Source organism: Oryzias melastigma, linkage group LG8, assembly GCF_002922805.2.
Source record: "Oryzias melastigma strain HK-1 linkage group LG8, ASM292280v2, whole genome shotgun sequence".
In the NCBI taxonomy this organism is placed as follows: Eukaryota; Metazoa; Chordata; class Actinopteri; order Beloniformes; family Adrianichthyidae; genus Oryzias; species Oryzias melastigma.
This window is the reverse complement of record NC_050519.1, coordinates 22,195,975-22,216,627: the sequence shown is the minus strand read 5'-3', so window position 1 is coordinate 22,216,627 and position 20,653 is coordinate 22,195,975. Positions and strand designations below refer to the sequence as shown.

General features: G+C 41.0%; 1 protein-coding gene across 2 annotated transcripts in view; it reads left to right on the top strand.

Moving 5' to 3' along the window:
• Positions 1 to 1,305: 1,305 nt before the first annotated feature.
• The window catches only part of LOC112146685 (serine/threonine-protein kinase BRSK1), a gene marked incomplete in the record, with an annotated part of 25,367 nt that continues 6,019 nt past the window's right edge, over positions 1,306 to 20,653 (top strand). Inside the window, 16 exon segments of one of the 2 annotated variants that reach the window (XM_024272636.2) lie at positions 1,306 to 1,979; positions 2,048 to 2,164; positions 2,248 to 3,043; positions 3,369 to 3,463; positions 5,882 to 5,967; positions 6,085 to 6,225; positions 6,543 to 6,659; positions 6,738 to 6,771; positions 6,852 to 6,920; positions 8,890 to 9,036; positions 11,343 to 11,374; positions 12,823 to 12,987; positions 16,323 to 16,420; positions 16,504 to 16,654; positions 17,245 to 17,305; positions 20,548 to 20,653. In XM_024272636.2, the coding sequence (XP_024128404.1) occupies positions 2,956 to 3,043; positions 3,369 to 3,463; positions 5,882 to 5,967; positions 6,085 to 6,225; positions 6,543 to 6,659; positions 6,738 to 6,771; positions 6,852 to 6,920; positions 8,890 to 9,036; positions 11,343 to 11,374; positions 12,823 to 12,987; positions 16,323 to 16,420; positions 16,504 to 16,654; positions 17,245 to 17,305; positions 20,548 to 20,653 (1,390 nt within the window). 2 annotated transcript variants of the gene reach the window in all.

The window sequence follows — 20,653 nt, the reverse complement described above, 5'->3', positions numbered from 1 at the left end:
CACATGCAGTGATGGAGGCTGTAGTGCTTTTGTACATTATGATCCCTCTGAGCTGTCAGTGTCGTCATCGCCTTATTGTCTTTTTAGTGTCAGAGCTGTAGAGCCGCGTCTTCATGTGAGCTGTGTGCAAAACTGAGCGAAAAACAACATCAACATCTAAAAAACACAAGCAAAAAGAATTGCACAAGAATTGACATTGTAATCCACTTTCTTTAGGTTTTGTTTTTAATACCATATCACAGTATAGGCCTATTTTTTTCAATATTTTTTTTCAAATGACAAATTAAATTTGAAAATGAATTGTGATCAAAGATCCAGTCTGATGAAAATTGTGTTTTTGGTGTTATTAACTTGTTCTTGTAGCAAGAAAATTAAACTTGAAATTGCATTTCTTAATCATTTAAATCAGGAGGAAATGCAGTTTGAAAAGTCCCTGCTCCACTCCATTCTGATGCTCGCCATTTTTGTTTAACGGCTAATGGTAACTCGGGGGAGTGAGGGGCTATAAGCTAGCGGGAAACTGATCAATGACAGGAAGTGGGGGCGGGCTTGCTTTGTGCCAACAGTCAGCAACTCAGAGGAGAATTTCTAAGAAACTCCTGCTGCTCTGCAGAAACTATGTCCTAAAATGATCAACTTTTTTGATTTTGACCAATCTGAGAAGAGTGAAACATTGAACAAATTAGCTAAAATTCTTCAACATTTTTTAGCAAAATAAATGTTTGAGTTGACTAAACCATCAACTCAGATTTTAAAGACCACTGTGAACGATTTAAAAATAGATCAAAAGATGATCAGAAAGGGACTTTAAATATTTTACAACTGCTCTCTACTCAATTTGAACCAAAAACCCAAAACGACTTCTTCAATGTAGTTTAATTATTAAAAAAAGGCAACAATCTCTTTTATAAATGTTGTTTTGAGTGAATATATATTTTCCAGTTTCTATTGTGCCATAAATAACTAAGACGTAATAATAGAAATGAATGAGAAGTGACAAAAAGAAAAAAGAATGTAGGATGTCTTAACACAGAGCTTTGAGGGACTCCTTCAGTCAAAGTCAAGGCTCGGGGGCCGGATCCGGCCCTCCAGATCATTTTATATTATTGTTATTAACGACCTGATGTTATCTTGTTTTTATCACTAACTTGTCTTTTGACAAAAGGTATTTTTATGATGAGTAAAATATTTAAAGTTATTTAAGGTTTAAGTTGATTTATTCTGGAATAATGTTCCTGCCTGTTTATACAGTGATGTTAAAAACTTACATTTTTAAAGTTTTCAATAAAGTGTTTAATAAATGTTTATCATGTTCGGCCCACGACCTAAGGTGTGTTTTGGATTTTGACCTCTTGTGTGATTGAGTTTTACACCCCTGAGTTAAAGAATATCGATTTGATATTGATTTGATATCGATTTGATATGAGTTTGATATTGAAGGGACGGCTTGGTTGCGTGGTTTGAGGGGGCGGGTCTTCCGGTTGCATTTTGATTGGTCGAAATTGGGGCCAAGTGAAATTTTTGATGGAAAGTCCATTGTTTTTACTCTCTAATAAGAATGAACATATAATGAAATTGAAATTATTTATAATAGTTATATTAGAAACATTATTGATTAAAATTGAGGATGTTTTGTTGTTTTTTGCATAATAAACAGCATAAAAATAAAACTGCAGGAAATGACGTTTGTTTCCCTCCAATCTGTCCTTCAACAGCTATAGGACCCAAACATGTGAAGCGCTGTATTAACATTATCAGTGAATGCGCTCGTGTCGTCTCTCCATGTCGGGGGGCGCAGACTGAAGCCGTGGATGTGAATGATGTGAAGGCGGCAGTGCAGAGTGGAGAAGGGTGGGGCCGGAGCGGCGGAACCCGGATGCTGATGCTGCCGATGGAGAACAGGAAGCTCCGCTGAATGAGGAGGAGGAGTGAGGCGAACGGGGATGCTGAGAGCGAAGTAGGGCAGCGATTACCCCCCCGTGAGTGCGGATTTGTGGCTGTTTGGGGGAAGAGGGGTCGGTTTGGTGTTTATTGTTGTTGTTTCCAGGAAGCCGCGCGGACGGAGGAGATGCTGTGATAACGTGAACCGGCCAGGAGGGGAGGATGCTTGTTGTTCCTGGAAACGAGCGCTGAACCCCCCCTCACACACCGAGCAGCCCCCCCGGTCCGCCGCCGCCGCTGCTGTCCCGGGCGCCGCGCGCTCCTGTCGGCTCCTTCACGCGTCTCCTCCTGTGTTTCCTGATGCAGGGCCGGTGAGGAGGGGAGGAGGGGGAGGAGGGGGAGCCAAAGTGTGCACCGGATATTGGAAAAGCCATTCTTCTGGCGGATGCTGCCGTGATAGCAGATCTGAGCGACGCCGCATCCGCGCGGATCCGAACCCGCGCCAGGCCCCGCGTCACGGTGGAACCGGAGTGAGAGCGAGCGCGCCGCGGGACGGTGGGGGCTTTTCTGCAGGACGGGGGTCCCTGATATCGATCTGAGCCTGGAATCAGCGACGCCTCTCTGACTTGGGATATTTGAGACTCTGCTTTTACGGAAATCAATCTCTGGTAAATGTAGGCTTCCTGTCCGGAACGGGAGCAGATTTTCTCCTCCGCTCCTCCTCAGCTACAGCTGCATCAACCGGCTTCAAACTACTGTTATTTATAGCAGGGAGGGGGGGGATTCACTTTTAGGCAACCGCCCCTTGTCCACCCTACTGCGCTCTGCGTAAAACAGACAAATCCAATGGATGAAGACATTAAAGGGAACAGAGAATAAGCACAGGAGTGAAAAGCTGTAGCGCGGGGGGGTCTGAGCGCATGACAAGTGTATGGGAGTAGCCTGCAGGGCCCGGCTTCACATCACGACCAGACCTCCGCAGCCGCCGGGGGATGCGCGGCGCCGCGTCTTTACGCGCGGAGCTACCGTCTTGATTCGCCTCATTTCAGAGGACCCCGCCGTCTGCTGGGAAGAATGAGCAGTAAGGAAGTCACGACGGGCCAGTCCAACCAGTACGTGGGGCCCTACCGGCTGGAGAAGACCCTCGGGAAGGGGCAGACAGGTAAGGGCCCCCCTCTGCTTTGGTGTCAGAGCGCGGATTTCACACAATCACTCCGTTTAATATCCAGATTCCATGCTGTAATCCGTCTAAATCCTCCTGGTGTTTAATCCCCACAGTCTTCTCAAGGAGATCCAAGGCTCAGTTTTGTCTTTGGAGAGGATGGAGGCCTCCCTGCTGCCTCCTAAAACTGAGCAGACTGTGTGACACTGTCAGCAAAGCTCTCTCAATTATTCATGACGCGCTTTCTTCCGGTTTCCACCATGATTTATGATAATCAAAGGCTGCCTCCCTCATTCTGAATGACTGTCTGTCTGTGTGCCCCCAGGGCTGGTGAAGTTGGGTGTCCACTGCATCACGGGCCAGAAGGTGGCCATAAAGATAGTCAACAGAGAGAAGCTCTCCGAATCCGTTCTCACCAAGGTATGGAGGGATCTCCATCCTCCTGTGTCACATTATGGAGCTCAAACCAAACAAAAGGCTTTTATTTTTGCCAAGAAAAGCCCGGCAGTGTGTTGGAAGTGGAGTGTGTGGGCACTCTAAAGAAAAGGAATGATTTCAGGCTGTTAATTAAGCTCTTTGATGTGAGCTGAAACACAATCAAACTTTCTTGCACCCTTTTTAGTATCTGCTGCAGTTGCTCATGTGGTGCTTGAATATGCATTCAGGGCTGCTGCTGCAACAGAAATGTGTGTGCCTTATGAACCACTTTATCAACATTGTGCTCCTGCCCCAAACAGCCTATTTAAAGAAGAGTACAAATGTAACATCAAATAATCAATGTCCCCAATGTGGGGAGCCAATCGATGCTGGGGAAGACGGTTTTAGGTCACGCTATGAGCCGCACGGAACAATGAAATGAGACACAGGAGGGTTTGAAACGCATGAGTTAATGTCAAGGCCCGGGGGCCGGATCCGGCCCTCTGAGTAATGCTATCCGGCCCTCCAGATCATTTTATTTTATTGTTATTAATGACCCAATGTTTTTTTTCAGTTTTTTGGGCTATTTTGAAGTTTAGCTGTTTTTTCGGCTACACGCTAGCTGTTTTGACTAACCTAAGTTTCTTATTTTTAGTATTATTATTATTCTTTAAGTTTATTTGGAATGTAGCTAACATTTCAGCTGGCTATCAGCTTCAGTGTTTTAGCTACCAATTTCAGCAGCTTTAGCTTTCAACACTAGCATCTTCAGCGGCCAAATTCAGCTTACAGCATTCACACTAGCATTATCACAGGTAATGCTTTATTCATAATTATGATAAAAACGTTATGGTTTTATAAATGTAGTTTTAGAGTGTTGAATAAATGTTTATCCTGACCTGAGGTGTGTTCTCGATTATGGCCCCTTATGCAGTTGAGTTTGACACCCCTGGTTTAAAAAGTCAAACAAAATCTTTAATAAATTCTAACTTTTACCATGATAATTCCATTCTGAGTCTACTTTTCTCCTCCAGAATCTACTGGAATTATCATGTTGACGGTTACAAAAGTTACAGTAAATCAAAGAACATTAAAACTGGAGCTCCAGTGTTAAAGGGTTTAGGCTGAAACAGGAGTTTTTATTCTCCTCAAACGTCGTCACGTGAGGGTCAGGCTGAAAGCAGTGATCAGGAAGCGGTCAGGACGCCGGGACCAGACTCCAGGAAGCTAACAATCCCGTCATGGTGAAGAGGGAAGATGCAGGGATGGAGGTCTGCTCTCTGAATCTGAGTTTGGCTTGAGTCACGTGTTGGGCTGCCACGATTAGTTGACTAATCGACTATGATTTTTAGGCTGTTTTGGAGTTTAGCCAATATTTCAGTTATGTGCTAGCTGTTTTGGCTAACTGAAGCTTTTTTTGTGTGTGTGTTTTAGGATAATGTGGAGTTTAGGTAATATTTTAGCTGCATGCTAGCAAATTTGGCTAATTTAGGCTTTTTTTGTTTTTTAGGCTATTTTGGAATGTAGCTAATAGTTTAGCTACATGCTAGCTGTTTGGCTAACGTAGGCTTTTTTTAATTTTTCAGTCTAATTTGGCACTTAACTAATATTTTGGCTTTCTATCATCTTCAGCGTTTTCAGCTATTGATTTCAGCAACTTCAGCTATCAGCGCTAGCATCTTTAGCAGCCAAATTCAGCTTCCAGCATTCACACTAGCATTATAACAGGTAAAAGACCAGATACCTCCCAGTGATACATGCTGATTTGATCACAGAAATGTGAACGGCGGCTCATTTGACTGCAGTCAATGTGAAGATACCATCTTCTCTTCTCCAGAACCTGAACTAGACACTAGGAACAGATGAGGGTTTAGTGCATGTGCAGCAGAGCTGTTGATGGAAAGAAGATCATTCATTCAAACAGAGTCTGTCCAAGACAGTTTGATTGATTTAAAAGGAGAAATACTCGGAAATGAAAAAAACTAAATCATTTCTGATTACATTTGTTCTCTTTCAGAAGAAAAATACCACACATACATGTTAAAAGCTAAAATAAACTGTATTTTCATTGGAGGAGGACTTTAAAGCGTTAGCAGTTGAAGCTAACTACATGTGGCACGGCGAGCCCCCGTGTCATTAGTCTGCCACTGGCCATTTGCCTAACCTGAGTTAATGGAGCTCCGCGGAGCTACAAACTCTCAGGTCACGTCTTACGTCTTTGCAATGAAACCTTAAAGTCCTCTTTAGATTCTCGATTGAATAACAAATAGCAGTCTGTGAGAGGCATTCTCGACCTCTGACCTCCCTCCTCCGTTTCTTCCCTCCCCTCCGTGCGGAACGTCTTTCTCCCGTCTGACATTTTCTTCTGTAACCTTCTCTCTGCTCCTAACCTTTCTCTGCATCCTCCTTCTGTCTGTGCAGGTGGAGAGAGAAATAGCTATTCTTAAACTAATAGAGCACCCTCATGTTCTGAAGCTGCACGATGTCTATGAAAATAACAAATACCTGTGAGTATGTCGGAACCTAGCTTCACTCCGCTAACCGAATCATTAAAATCTACAAGAACCATGATATTAATGATCCGTTGAAATAAAAGCTGAAATAAAAACCTCTTTGCCTCCCAGGTACCTGGTCCTGGAGCACGTGTCTGGTGGAGAACTGTTTGATTATCTGGTGAAGAAAGGCCGGCTGACGCCCAAAGAGGCCAGGAAGTTCTTCAGACAAATCATCTCCGCCCTCGACTTCTGCCACAGTCACTCCATATGGTCAGTGGACCTTCAGCTTCAAATGAAACCTTTGTTTTTTAGGATAAATAAGTATTTGCGGGATCATGTCTACACTTTGGCTCTCTGCTGTTCCTCCTCTTTGCGATCAAGAACAGTGTAAACATCTCCCCGGCTCCTCATCATCACAATGTCAACAAGTGTCAGAATTATCGCCTCAAACTCCTGAAACAGCCGAGCACACAGAGCAAACAAACGGCGTAAAACGTGTGCTTCTGCAGCCAAAACCCCACAAGGACCACAGAAGAGCCGGCCGTCCTTACAGCTGTCCTCCAGTGTTTACATGCCTTTGTGTTCAGCCACAGAGACCTGAAGCCGGAGAATCTCCTCCTGGATGAGAAGAACAACATCAGGATAGCAGATTTTGGCATGGCGTCGCTCCAAGTCGGGGACAGTCTTCTGGAGACCAGCTGCGGGTGCGTCTCCTCACCTTCTGGTGAAGCGTGGAGCTGAAGGTGTTTAAAACCTGTTTCTGTTTTCCTTCCCTCCCACAGATCTCCTCATTATGCCTGCCCAGAGGTCATTAGGGTAAGTGTCTTCTCCATGCACAAATGTGGTTGTGTTAATGTGTCCACAGTGTGTGTACTCATGGCCCTTTGTTTCTTCAGGGGGAGAAGTACGATGGACGCAGAGCTGATGTCTGGAGCTGTGGAGTCATCCTCTTCGCACTGCTTGTGGTAAAAAGATATTTTCACCTCTAAAAGTTTTTTTTAAATTTTGATTCTAACTTTTTTTATTTTTTAAAGTGGTAGAACTTCACAAAAATGTACCTTTCGATGTCCACTCTCTACCCAGCCAGCAAAGCCAAGTGGGCCCCATACGGTTTAAAAGTGGGCAGAAAATGTGGGTCCAGAATGGGTTTGTCCGCGGTTACTGTGGTGGCCCCAGCTGTGTTTGCCCACATTGACTTAAGTGAAGACTCAGTGGGTTAGCTTGCTACACTAGCCAGCCGCCCAGTGGACAGCGTAGTGTTCTAGCGAGCTCCTCAGTATCGAGCAAGTGAGCTCCACTGTAGCATGCTAGCGAGCTACTCTACAGCAAGCTAGCGAGCTCTGCTATATTGAACTAGTTAGCTCCACTCTAGTGAGCTTGCGAGCTCCTCTGTGTTGAGCTAGTGAACTCCCCTTTAGCATGCTAGCAATCTCCACTGTAGCATGCTAGTGACCTACTCCTCAATAAGCTTGCAAGCTCTGCTGTAGCAAGCTAGTAAGCTCCGCTTTATTGAGCTAGTGAGCTCCACTTTAGCATGCTAGCAATCTCCTCTGTAGCATGCTAGCGAGCTACTCTACAGGGAGCTAGCTGGCTCCTCTGTGTTGAGCTAGTGAGCTCTGCTGTAGCAAGCAAGCTAGCTCCACTCTAGTGAGTTAGCGAGTTCTGCTGTATTGAGCCAGCTAGCTTTGCTCTAGTGAGCTAACAAGCTCTGATGTCCACTGGGTGGCTGGCTAGCGTAGCAAGCTAACTCGCTGAGTCTTCCCTTAAGTCAATGTGGGCAAACAGGTGGGGCCACCACAGAAACTCCAGACAAACCCATTCTTTGGGGCCCAAATTTTCTGCCACTTTTAAACCATATAGAGTCCCCTTGGCCTCGCTGGCTCGGTAGAGACGTTTCTACACTTATATTAGAAAAGATCAAAACACACAACAAAAGTGATAATTTTGCAGAAAAAATTTAAAAGAGTCAATAAATTTAAAATACACTTAAAGGGGTTAAAATGAGAAAAAGTTGGAGTCAATTCAGCACTAAAGTCATATTAAAATGTATTGTTTTCTTAAATAATATTTATAATTATATCATGTTAAAATATTTATTTATTATCATCAATTAAATAGATACACAAAATTGTTGCAGAATAATTTTTGACTTTTTTGCACAAATTCAACAACCAAAAAAATCTTTACCTTTTGTGCAAAATGTTCACAGTGAAATGCATTTCTTAGCTTCATTTTGCATATTGGGTGAAAATTATTACATTATTTTTCTCTATTTTCACTTATTATTGGGAAATTTGTTTTGTGTGTACATTTGACTGTATATGAGAACTGGACAGAGCGATGTCTCCCCTCTGGCGTTCCAAACAGTAAAGCACTTGCTGGTTCCAAGAAGCCAAAATCCCTTCTAAGGAGAACTAAACAGCTTTTAGTCATTCTATTATATATTTTTCAAGTTATAAACTGACCAATCATATGCCTCGATAAAAATAGGTGGTCTCATCTCCCAACATTTGAAGCATTTGACAGATTTTTTGTAGCCTGCTCTTTAGTGGTGGGGTGTTTTGGATTTTGGTCCCCTGTGCGATTGAGTTTGACACCCCTGCTCTAAAGAAAATGAGAGTATCAGTGCTGGAAGTTCCTCTTCTTTAAACATAAATGTGCTTCAAATGTGAACATCACATAAAGCCTCTTTTAAGCCATTAAGTCCTAAAAATGAACCTTTATTGTTTCTGGGTCACTACAAGACAACAAACAGGTCAAGGATGTGAAACCACAGATCCAGTCTCTCATCATCTTTGGTCTTTGACTAACACTGAAACGGTCCGACCAATCACATCACTGGAATTCTGAGTTAGAACCTAGGGAGACGCCCCTCACACTCATACTTACTGAAACATCCTTTTGTTTGGCTAAACTTGTACCGTCTCTCCTTAGGGTGCTTTGCCCTTCGACCACGACAACCTGCGACAGCTCCTGGAGAAGGTGAAGAGCGGCGTTTTCCACATGCCTCATTTCATCCCTCCTGACTGCCAGGCCCTGCTCAAGGGAATGATACAAGTCGACCCCGACAAGAGACTCTCGGTGAGAACGGACTTACGGTTTCTGTTATCATGAAGCATCAGACTCATGTGTTCCTGTTGTGTTGTGGTGGTTGTGTTGTTTGTTTGTTGGTTCACCTGATTTTAAAAAAATATATAAATAGTAGTTGAAATGATTATGACAATTCTCACATTCTCACTTTTTTTATTTTTTTTTCTAATGAAATCTTAGTTAGATCCAAGTTTCCACAAAATAATAAAATTCAATACGTTTTTTGATTATTTTGTTATCAGACATGCAAATTAAATCATACCCGACATGTTTCAACGGAGACGTTCCCTCAGAGTGGTCCATTGGACGACTCTGGTGATTCAGCTGATCTAGAGCGTTTATGTCTTTACTGTGTACAACAAAATCATAAAAATGTTTATCCAAGATAACTTAGATGAGTTTTGCTATTCTCAAAGACCCTAATTCTCAGAGACCTAAGCTAGCCTTTCTATTTTCTCTTCACGGTGATGTTCTTCTTAGAACCCAACCAGCATCGTCAGGTGGGCCCCATATTGTTGAAAAAGTGGCAAAAAATGTGGGCCCTGAATGGGTTTGTGCACAGTTTCTGTAGTGGCTCCACCTATGTTTGCCCACATTGGCTTAAGTGGGGGCTCAGTGGGATAGCTCTCGCTATCCAGCCACCTGGTAGACAACGTAGCGTGCTAGCGAGCTCCACTGTAGCGAGCTATGCAGTAGCGACCGTCGTATAGAGCTAGCGACCTTCTCTGTAGCGAGCTCTGCTGTATTGAGCTAGCAAGCTGGATCGTAGTATGCTAGTGAGCTCATCTGCAGCAAGCTAACTAGCTCCTCTGTACTGAGCTAGCGAGCTCCGCTGTATCGAGCTAGCGAGCTCATCTCCAACAAGCTAGCAACCTCCTCTGTGGCGAGCTATCGAGCTCATCTGTAGCGAGCTAGCAAGCTCCTCTGTGGCGGTCTACACCCCGCTTGTGCCATGAAAACCGCTCAGTGGAAACGCTCACCAGAATTAGCTGGACCGGACCGTACCGCTGGACCGCTCAGTGGAAAGGAGGCTTATTTGTCTGCCAGTGGATTCATCAGAATAGAGTGCAGCAGGGAGCTCGTAGCGCTGCCCAGCATAATTCTATTTTAAAAATAAAATCTTTTCAGCATTTATTGGCTGCTCCTGACTTGCCACAATTTAAACAAATGTATTTTTGATCTCATTTTTTTTAAATATGTCCTCCATCATCAGAAGAGAACATGTTAAAAACACCATTTTCATTGGAGTGGGTCTTTAACTTGCTTCTATCACCCGATTCTTACAAACTTCTTAAATGTCATATTTCCTGGATAAACACAGAACATCTGGTGCTCCGTCATGTCAAACTACCTGTAGTTGAATGGAGCATTAGACCTATCTCCACATTTTACCTTCAGGTTCTAAATAAAAGTGGTTATTCATGATAAAGGAGGAGAGATTTGGAGCAAAAATATTTTAGCAAAGAAGTAAAGTCTCTGCTGGACAAACTGCTATGACAGCCCATTAACATGTGGGATGGAGAGGCAGAGAGGAGCAGCTCCGAGCGTTGAAGGGCTTGTAAAAAAAAATGTCACGGGGGACAAAAGCTCAGATTTAATCAAAGCTGTAAGTTCGTTTGATGAGCTGTTGATTAATGGAGCCAGAAACCAGGTCAGACCGTCTCTCTGCTTGTCTCTGCCTGCTACTGTCCTGCACAGATCTGCAAAAATAGAGGCAGATTTCACACTGTTGTGTCTATGTGCAGCTCTGGCATTAACCCACTTCTCCTCCACAGCAAATCAAGACAATAAAAGCTTTTCTGCCGTGTTTTATCAGCAAATGAAGCTTCCGCTTCACGCAGCTGCTTTTCCTCTGCCCTCAAGCAGTCGTAGCTCTATAGCAGCCAGCCCGGTTTCACATGCTCACAGAAGTGCTGCTGCTCCATTACTCCAACCCCAGGAGACACACTGATGCTGGCGTTAATGCAGGGTGGAGAATGCAGGAGGAGGCGCAGGGCAGCTGCAGGAAAACTTTCCTGGAGGTCACAAAAACAGGAGCAACTGTAAAAGAAGACTTTCATGGAACTATTTTTGGTTTTTATTACAAATTTTGTTTAATTTGCCCAAGAGATATACGTTAATTATCTTTATTGGTTGAAAAATTCCTCTTGAAGAGTCATTACCAATAAAATTTACATTTGCCATTGCAAAGAAGAAGTTATAATTGTTTTAATGTTTTTTTTTCTATACATACTTCTTTAGGGTCATATGAGGCTGCTGGCTTTTCTGTCAGTGATGTGATGTTGTCTCTGTTACAGCTGGAGGCGATACAGAAGCACGCCTGGTACCTGTAAGTACATCTACCCTTTTCTGTCTGTGTCAAACGCTATAGCGCACTTCAGGATGCAAAATCCTTCATCAAAAAGTCAACATTTGTACATATTTATTCAAAATTAGTGGGAAAAGTGAAAGAAAATCTCCAAACTTTCTCACTTTCTGCATCCTAATTTTCTGAGGATGTTGTGCTTGTGCCGTGGTGCAGCGTACTCCTCATAAAATGTGCTATGTTGTAGAATTACCTCAGGTGGGTGAACACTGTGATCTATTTTCAGCTGTTTCCCTCAGCCGCCTTACATAGAAATGACAGAACAAAGACGAGGAAGAACAAAAGTTGGCCCTGCCTAAAAACAAGAAGTCTGCAAAAGAAAAACTCAGCTTTTAATCAGTAGTTTTACTTTGTCACCTTCATTTTTACCAGTTTGTGTTGAGTTAAAAGGACTTTTTCCAACTGTTTAGTATTTTTAAGAACATTTTGTCTGAAGTTGTTTTGAGTTAATAGTTTGGAGTGGATTTCAAATTATTCCTCATTGGGGGATACAACCCAGTATATTACAAAATGATTGAAAACACTTTTATAAAGTATCTAGAATTGTCTATCTCTGTCCCCAACCATTACTGTACTTGAGAACTGGACTGAGTGAGTGTGACGTCATCCATAGAAAAATGTTTACTTTCAGTTCCAAACAAATAAAGTCAATTTAACCATCATTTGTTCATGATACAGATGTCAGTAAGTAAATTGGACTAAGTAATATTACGTTATATGTGTAACGGATTACAGTCTGGAAGAGACTTGAACAACATTGAGAATGAAATATGAATTTGAACCTTTGACTGTATATGAGAATCGGACTTAGTGAGAGTGATGTCACTGCCACAGAAAAATGGTTTGATTCCAGTTCTAACCAAATGTAGTCAATTCAGTCGCCATTTTTTCGTGATACGGACGTCTCCATGTTGGAACCAGAAATCATCAGGTAGCAGTGATTGGTCCGAGTCGGTCTGAGTCGACGTTTCTATGGCAACCACTCTCACCAATGAGGAGTGAGCTTGTTGGAAGGCCACACCCCCACCACTTAAAAGGGGCTGATGTGAAACCACATATATTTATTGATTAGTTTATAACTTTAATAACTAGAAAGACAGAAAAAATATGAAATAAAGAAGATTATTAAGGAAATGTAAAAAAAAAAAAAGAATCACATCAAGAATGGTTATTATGATTAATAGAATGACTATTGAGTAATAGCTGTTTATTTTTCTATAGAAGTCTTTGGGATTTCTTGGAGCCAAGAGGAACTTCCTGTTTGGCACACCAGGGGGGAGGGGTCACTTAGTCCAGCTCTCTTATACAGTCAATGGTTCCAAATGATGGGTTTCTCGACCCACAATCCAGTCTTTGCCATTTTTCCTCTGCAACACCTTTGTCTTCAGTAAAATCAACCTTTCTCCTGTCAGGGGGGGTCGCAACGAGCCGTGCCCGGAGCAGCCTCCCCCTCGCCGGGTGTGCGTGAAGAGGATCCTGTCCCTGACAGAGCTGGACCCAGACGTCCTGGAGAGCATGTACTCCCTGGGCTGCTTTCGGGACCGGGTCAAACTCACACAGGACCTCACCAGCGCGGAGTGAGTAAGCTTTCTGTGACCGCCTCTTTGCTGGCTCCACGTGGTTGAGAGCCGACTGACATGAATACATGACAGAGAGGGATTGAAACAGCGTTAATAATCTGCTTTACTTTTTAAAAAATCATTTCCAAATCCAGTCCGTCCGGTCTGTCAACAACCTGAGTCAGTCATGTTTCACAATGTGGGGAAAATATGTAGTTAAAAGACTCTTCACGCTGATGAAAATTGTGTTTTTGATGTTCCTTTCTGATTATGGAGGGCATATATTAAGAAAATTCAGCTCAAAATTGCATTTTGGAGTATTTCTTTATTCAAGTTGTTGTGAATCAGAAGTAGTTTTACTTTTTCACCATCATTTATTCATTGTTTATTGAGCTAAAAGACATGATTTCATCTAAAATATGACTTTTTCTGCTACCCACAACTTAGAGGTAATGAAATCCGGACACTCTGGAGAAAATATGTCCTAGAAAATGACAAGTTTTTTTTTGTTTTGGCTAATTTGGCTAAAAACGGCATAATTTTAATTAGAAGATCACTAGGAACGCTCCGAAAATAGAAACTGGAGCTCCAGTGTTTATGTTCTTTGATTTACTGTCATTTTTTAATTGTTATCATGATCAACGTCATTTCAACAGATTCTGGCGGCAGATTCAAAAGCGCCGTGTTAACAGCTGAAAAGTTACAATATCTCAAAGATGTTGTTTAACTGTCACTGGCGACGACTCAGGTGCTAAAGGGTTAATGAAATCAGATGTTAATTTTATATTCAAACTAATATTATTTAAATTCTAGGATCATGACGTCAGTAAAACAGCTTTGAAAATCCATTACAAGATGAGCTTTTTGACTCTTTGTTCCGTTTGTTCATTCCATTAACGTCACTGATCCTTTATGATTTTCACTGATTCAACAAAAAATACTGATGACTAATTTTAACAGAGTTCACTTGAATAACAATTACTAACCACAAAAAGACCACATGGCTTTTTTATTGCATGTGTGTCATGCAGTCGATCAGGAAGAAAAACTCATGAATAAATGATTTGCACTCAGACAAATAAGAGCCAAAGGTTCTGAAAAACCAGACGCAGTCTGTTGATCCTGACTAAAACTGTTCCACTTTAATATAGTTGAAGTAAAATAAAAAAGATCACCTGTGGATGGAAAGTTTCACTTTCTTGAATAAAGGACCGACTCTGAACTTTTTTCTCTGTTACAGAGAAAGGAATTAAGTCTATAATCTTTGGCGGTTAGGTTCTAGGATGAACTCAGATCATAGATATATATACCCCAGAACGTAGACACTGATGGTGGTTAGAGGCCAGACCATAAAAAAGCATCTCTGCAGGTGGAGAACAGGGTGGAGGAGGGCTAGTGAACCGTCTAGAATGCAGAGAGACAATCGTATATATTCAGTATACGATTGGGATTGGCTCAGAAGAAAGCAGGCTATTGGTTCACAATGAAAGCCTGAGTGACATAACAACAAAGCGTACCTTACTGAAATTCCACCAAAGCTTGACTATGCTTATAGTGTGAATGCTAACTAAACATTCACACTATCAATCAAACTATCTGCAATTTCAGCTATATTGGTATCAAAAAGTTCAGCTTGTCAGGAAATTACTGCTTGTATTTCTGGTATTTGTATACTTTATCGTTTTTGAAATATTGAGTAAAATATTCCCCATTGGAAATGAATGAGAAAGTCTTTAAATTTCAAAATTTAAGTAGATTAGCAAGAAGCTTTTAAATATATTCATGGAATATGTTTTCATCTTTTATAGTAATTTTCAAAAAAAAAGAGTTTACCTAATATTTTAGCAACATGCTAACGGTTTTGGCTAATTTGTTATCTACTGGGGTTTTTAAGGCTAATTTAGAGCTTAACTTCTATTTTAGCAACAGGCTAATGTTTTTAATAATTTGGTTTAATGAGGAATTTTGGATTTTAGCTAGTAGGCTATTTAAAGAACAAGCTAGCTTTTTTTGACTAATTTGGAGTTTAGCTCATATTTAAGCAACACACTAAATATTTTTTGCAAAATTAGCATGTATTAGGGATATTTAAGCATTTTTACTACAAATTATTCCAAAATTTAGGTCAGCTTCAGCGCTCTTTCATAGTTCTTTAATGATATTTCCAGCCTTTTAGCAAATTTAACAATTTGTAAACAGCTTTTGCAATTTCAACAAATCCCTTTAGCAATTGAAGTAAGTTGCATTGCCATTCTCAGCAAAAAGCTTCAGCATCTTCAGCGACTACTTTCAGCAACAAGCATTCACACTAGCATTATCACAGGTAATGCAACTTTTCTAGTTTGTATAGCTAACCCGATGGAGAACCGTAACTGTTCTGTGTGAAGCATTAAAGTCCAGATAAGTACGGCCCAGAAGATCCTTTAGTATGGAGCTGACATGACATTTAAGGAGGGTTTAGATCAGGGATAGGCAGCTCCAGGCCTCAAGGGCGGCTGTGTCTGCATGTTTTCATGATGTCCAGGCCTCACTCATGACTGCTTAACTGGTTCTGATGTGTCCAGACTATTAGAATTTGTTGGAAAACTTGCAGGAATGCCGCCCTCGAGGCCTGGAGTTGCCTATCCCTGGTTTAGATGCTGCTGTAGTACTTATTAAATGTCTTCTTTAGGGTGTCCGTTTCAGTGTCAAAAGCCTTTGAAGCAATAGTCTGTTGGGCTTTGAGGATTTGAACTTCAGTTGTTCTCTTATACTGTCTATATCAGAGTTCTCAAACTCTGTTTACCTTGGGGTTGGGCCCTATGGGGTTCCATTTGTGGCAAAAATATGTTTTTGTGTCCACTGTCTGTATCTTTGGTCTATTGTCTATGTCTGCTGAACAAGTTTGTTGAACATTTGTTCATGTCTATGCACTACTAAACAATATCTACTCCGTGTCCTGTGAAACGACAGGAGCTAATGACGCTAGCCACTGTTGCTAAGGACTTTTCTGATGACCAGATCCAACGACAATAGTAAATACAAAGTTTTCAGCATCAAGCTGAAACATCACAAAGCAAACACAAATCTATCATCAAAGAAGCATGAACATGCAGAAGATATTCAACTTTATACTCATGTTAAGGCGGGGGCAGCATAAGATCGACTTGGGGGCCAAAATCAAACGATTGATTGAATGATAAGGATCAGTGACAGTAACTACTATGTGGAATATTTCCGTTCTATGAGTGCCAGTGCATTTTGACAGATTTCTTACATCACACGGGGATTTTTTTCTGATTCTTCTCTTTACTTTTTGGTGTCTTTTATCTTTCAGAACTTTTCATTCCTATTTTATGTCCCACTGTCTGCAGAGAAAACCAAGAGAAAATGATCTACTACCTCCTGTTGGACAGGAAGGAGCGATACCCCAGCTGTGAAGACGAGGACCTACCGCCCAGAAATGACATTGGTAAACTAAAAATGATGGGTTTGAAAATGATTCAAAATGATTCCACGTGCATTCATGTTTTTTGGTTGTTGCTTTCTCCAAAGACCCTCCTCGGAAGCGAGTGGACTCGCCCATGCTCACACGCCATAGTCGCTGCCGTCCAGAGAGAAAAAGCTTAGAGGTCCTCAGCGTCACTGACCAGGGGTCTCCCACCCCACCTCGCAGGGCCCTGGACACAAACGCACACAGTCAAAGGCACAAACTTAATTCACTGTTTCTTCTATTGACTGTATATGAGAACTGGACTGAATGGCCAGCCCCCCCACATTCTAAACAGGAAGTACCTGCTGGCTCCAAGACGCCTTAACTCCCATTGACTTCTACTGAGACATAAACAGCTATTTCTCAGTCACTCTTTCTGTGATTTTTTACTTTATTAAAAGTTATTCAGGTTATAAATTGACCAATCAGATGCCTCCATAAAAGTAGGAGGTACCCATTGGCCCCAGTGTTGAATGCTCAAAATGTCTACACTACAACACACTTTCAAGTTGTAGGGGTGTGCTCACCTGATTGGAAAGAGTGGTTGCCATAGAAATGTTGACTCAGACCAACTTGGACCAATCACTTTTATCTGACGATTTCTGGTTCCTGCATGGCGACGTCCGTATCACTAAAAAATGTCAACTGAATTGGCTTCATTTTGCCGGAGCCAAAATGAATCATTTTTTTATGGGTCCACTCGTCCAGTTCTCATCTACAGTCAGTGATTTCAACACACCAACAAAAATTAAGGTCATTTTAAAAGTCGAAGACATAAAAAAACTTTCTTGTGTCCTCTGAAGGTCTCGCTCAGTGAGTGGAGCGTCCACAGGTCTGTCCTCCAGTCCCCTCAGCAGCCCCAGAGTAAGGAACTCTTTCTTATCCTTTCATCCACTTGTGTTTGCATTTCTGTTCCCCATTGGACAACCTCTGAAAATGTCAAACCCTGAACATGCATGCCAGTGCTAGGTAAAACAAATGGGATGATATTGAGATGATAAAGTAGACATTTAAAGCAAACAGATTTTGGAAGTGAGGTTTGAAGATAAAAAGAAAACACACTGAAACCCTTTTAACAAATTACAACATTACAACAAATTTGTGCTGAAGCAAAACAGATTTTTTAACACTGGTGAAAAAAGTTCTCGTCATTCTTTGGGTTGTCGGTTTTAATCTTGGTTGAAGTGAAACAGTTCCTGCAGGTGCTGGATTATAGATTCTTAGTGATGTAAAGGATACAAATATTCATAATTGATCTAGTACTGTGATTTATCGATTAAAATCACAGATATAATTGAGATTATGTTGGTAGTATTTTATTTCCTCGCAAACTTCATCAGTTTCTCCTCCTATTGTGTCTCTGTAGTCTTTGCCTTTTTATGTAGATTTGATGCAAACAAAAAGTCGTCCAATCACAAGCTGCTTCTACCAAGTCCGGTTAATAATTGACTGAAGGTGAACCACAGTGAGGGGTTTGTGTTGTGTTCACTAAACATCTGATAGTCTTTTTTTTTTACACCACTTCAAACAATTCCTGAATACATTAATATAAGACAGTGGTCCCCGACCCCCAGGCTGCGGACCGGTACCGGGCACTTGGTACCGCTCCACAGACAGAATAAAGAAATACTCGTGTTAACTTATATTTTTTTGCATTTTGATTATATTCTTCGATTATATTCTGATCCTGAAGGAAGTTTTACTTTGTAAACCTACCAGATTCTGTTCACAACATCTGCCTTGGTCACGTGACTCAAAGCAGCTACCTGGATTGCTAAGCTAGTAGCTAAAAACTAACAAAAACCAAACAATAAAACATATTTAGAAATGATCCTGTGGGAGTTAAGAGCCAATGAAGAAACCAAAGAACACCCTTTGACTTCAAAGAACAATAAAGCTGCGTTTACAGTCTTCCTCGACATATGGAGTTATTGAAACTGTTGTTTTCATGTAGCAGAAGCCGCTCTGGCTAATACGCGGCGACAGACTCTCGACTGTTTCAGACACGCAGATAATAAAGTTGGAGACACGGTGGATTCACGTTATATTTAGAAAATACCAGTTTTACGACGGTTGCGTCATTTTATTTTGCTTTATTTATACAGCACACATTTAAAAGTCAGACGTAGCTGATGTTAGCGACCGGTTGTTAGCCTCCACTTTGACGTTAAAGGGAAAATCTTTATCATAAAGTTCAAACATTTAACGAAGAATGAAGATTCAATCAAATAAAGTTGCTGAGTTGTGGAAACTTGTGAAATATACAGCGAGGCTGAATCAGGTTCAGAAACTTCAGCACAGAAAATGTTCCTTTGTGTTGAAAAAATACCTAATGAATGAGGATTTATGTAAAGACAGAATATGATCAATCTGTTTGCCCTGAAAGATAATCAGAGTCTGGACTGAATGTTAAAATGTCATTCTGTAAAGAAATAAAAATCATGTAATTTTTTCATTATGGAATTTTTTTTAAATCAGAAATGAGCAACTTTGTTTCATTGAATCTTCATCTGTATAAAAAATATCTACTGATATTTTTAGACTTTTTCAAACTAAATCTATTGTAGTAGCATTTTATTTTGAAAATAGATTTTCAGAAACTGGAGGTTAAAAATACTAATTTCAGCCCCGTTCAGACCAGTCCGTAGAAATGTCCAATTTTAATCTGTCCGAGGCCTGAAAAAGGTCAGAGACCTCTGATATATCACACTTTCACCACAAAGAACAAAATCGTCTCAAAGACCTAAAATGCAGCTTTGAATGATTGAAGCTGATATGTTCTTTAGATATTTTGTTTTTGTTGATTGAGATAAGATGTGCCATTGGGACATAAGTGTTTCTCTGTTAAAATCATTGCTATTTATAGATCTGAATCCAAGTGAACTGTTTTGTGTCACCACAACGTCAGTTGAGTCTTTTCTGTATCGATTCAAATATCAGGATATGAGAGGGAACGATGCACAACTCTGACTTAACAGACATAAAGACCAATATGACCAAAAGATAAATCTCATCTTTGAGTTTGTTTTTTCCTTTTTCTTGATATAAGTCAAAGAGAATGTCATTTGCCGACAGCACAGACCGAAGCAGAGGAGGAGTGAGCATTGACGTCACCGCGGTGCGCTCTTTGGGACTGCTAAACTGATTTATGAGACACTTTTCGCGCAGTGAAATGTGAAAATGAAAAACCTTTGTCACTTTAACCATGGCACAGAATGAGCAGTGATGATGAAGAAAATGCAAACGCAGTTGGAGAATGGCTTTTTCATTTCATTTAAGACACAAGTAATGTTGTTACATTGTGAAAATGAAAAAGCATTTCTGTTTATGCATTTTAGTTTTTAAATGTGATAGTGTAATTGAATTTTGGTACAATTTTACTAAAGAACTGTTAGAAAATGCAATGTCAAATGCCATTTTCTTTATCATTTTAATAATGTCACAGGATGAGTGGTGTTGAACAAGAAAATAAAAAACTGTTCAGAGAATGGCTTTGTCATTTCATTTAAGACACAAGTAATGTTGTTACATTGTGAAAATGAAATAGCCTTTCTGGTAATCCATTTTAACTTTCAAATTTGATATTTCTAATTGAAATTTTAAGTACAAATTTACCAGATTTTTTGAAAATGAAATGTCAAAAGCCATTTTCTTTATCATTTTAATTAGGTCACAGAATCAGCGGTGTTGAAGAAGAAAAAGAAAAAGTTGTTGGGAGAATCACTTTTTCATTTCATTTAAGACACAAGTAATGCAGTTACATTGTGAAACTGAAAAAGCATTTACAGTTTTGACCTTTTTTTAAATTATGAGTCACGAACACTTCCATGGATCAAAGGATTCAGTGTTATGGTCATCAAAGACAATTTTCCTGTCGTATTTATAAGCTTGTCATGCTTTCCATCTTGCCGTCCGTCATGTTTCCATTCCGTCCTCATGTAGACGTCTGTGTCTGAAGGTCTGACATGAGCAGCAGCAGCTGGAAGGCGTCAAACTAGGGCTTGTTGAATCTCCATGAATCACATTTCATGACCATTGCCTTCTGTCTCATCTCTCCACATCCCTTCCCCTTTCCCTCCTTTCATCTCTTTCTGTCCATCTGTCAGAGTCCGGTCTTCACTTTCAGCCAATCAGAAGTCACCTCCGCCTCCGCTCCCTCCTCCAAAGACCCCAAACCAGGAAGTGCCACCACCCCACGAGGCGCCCGTCCGA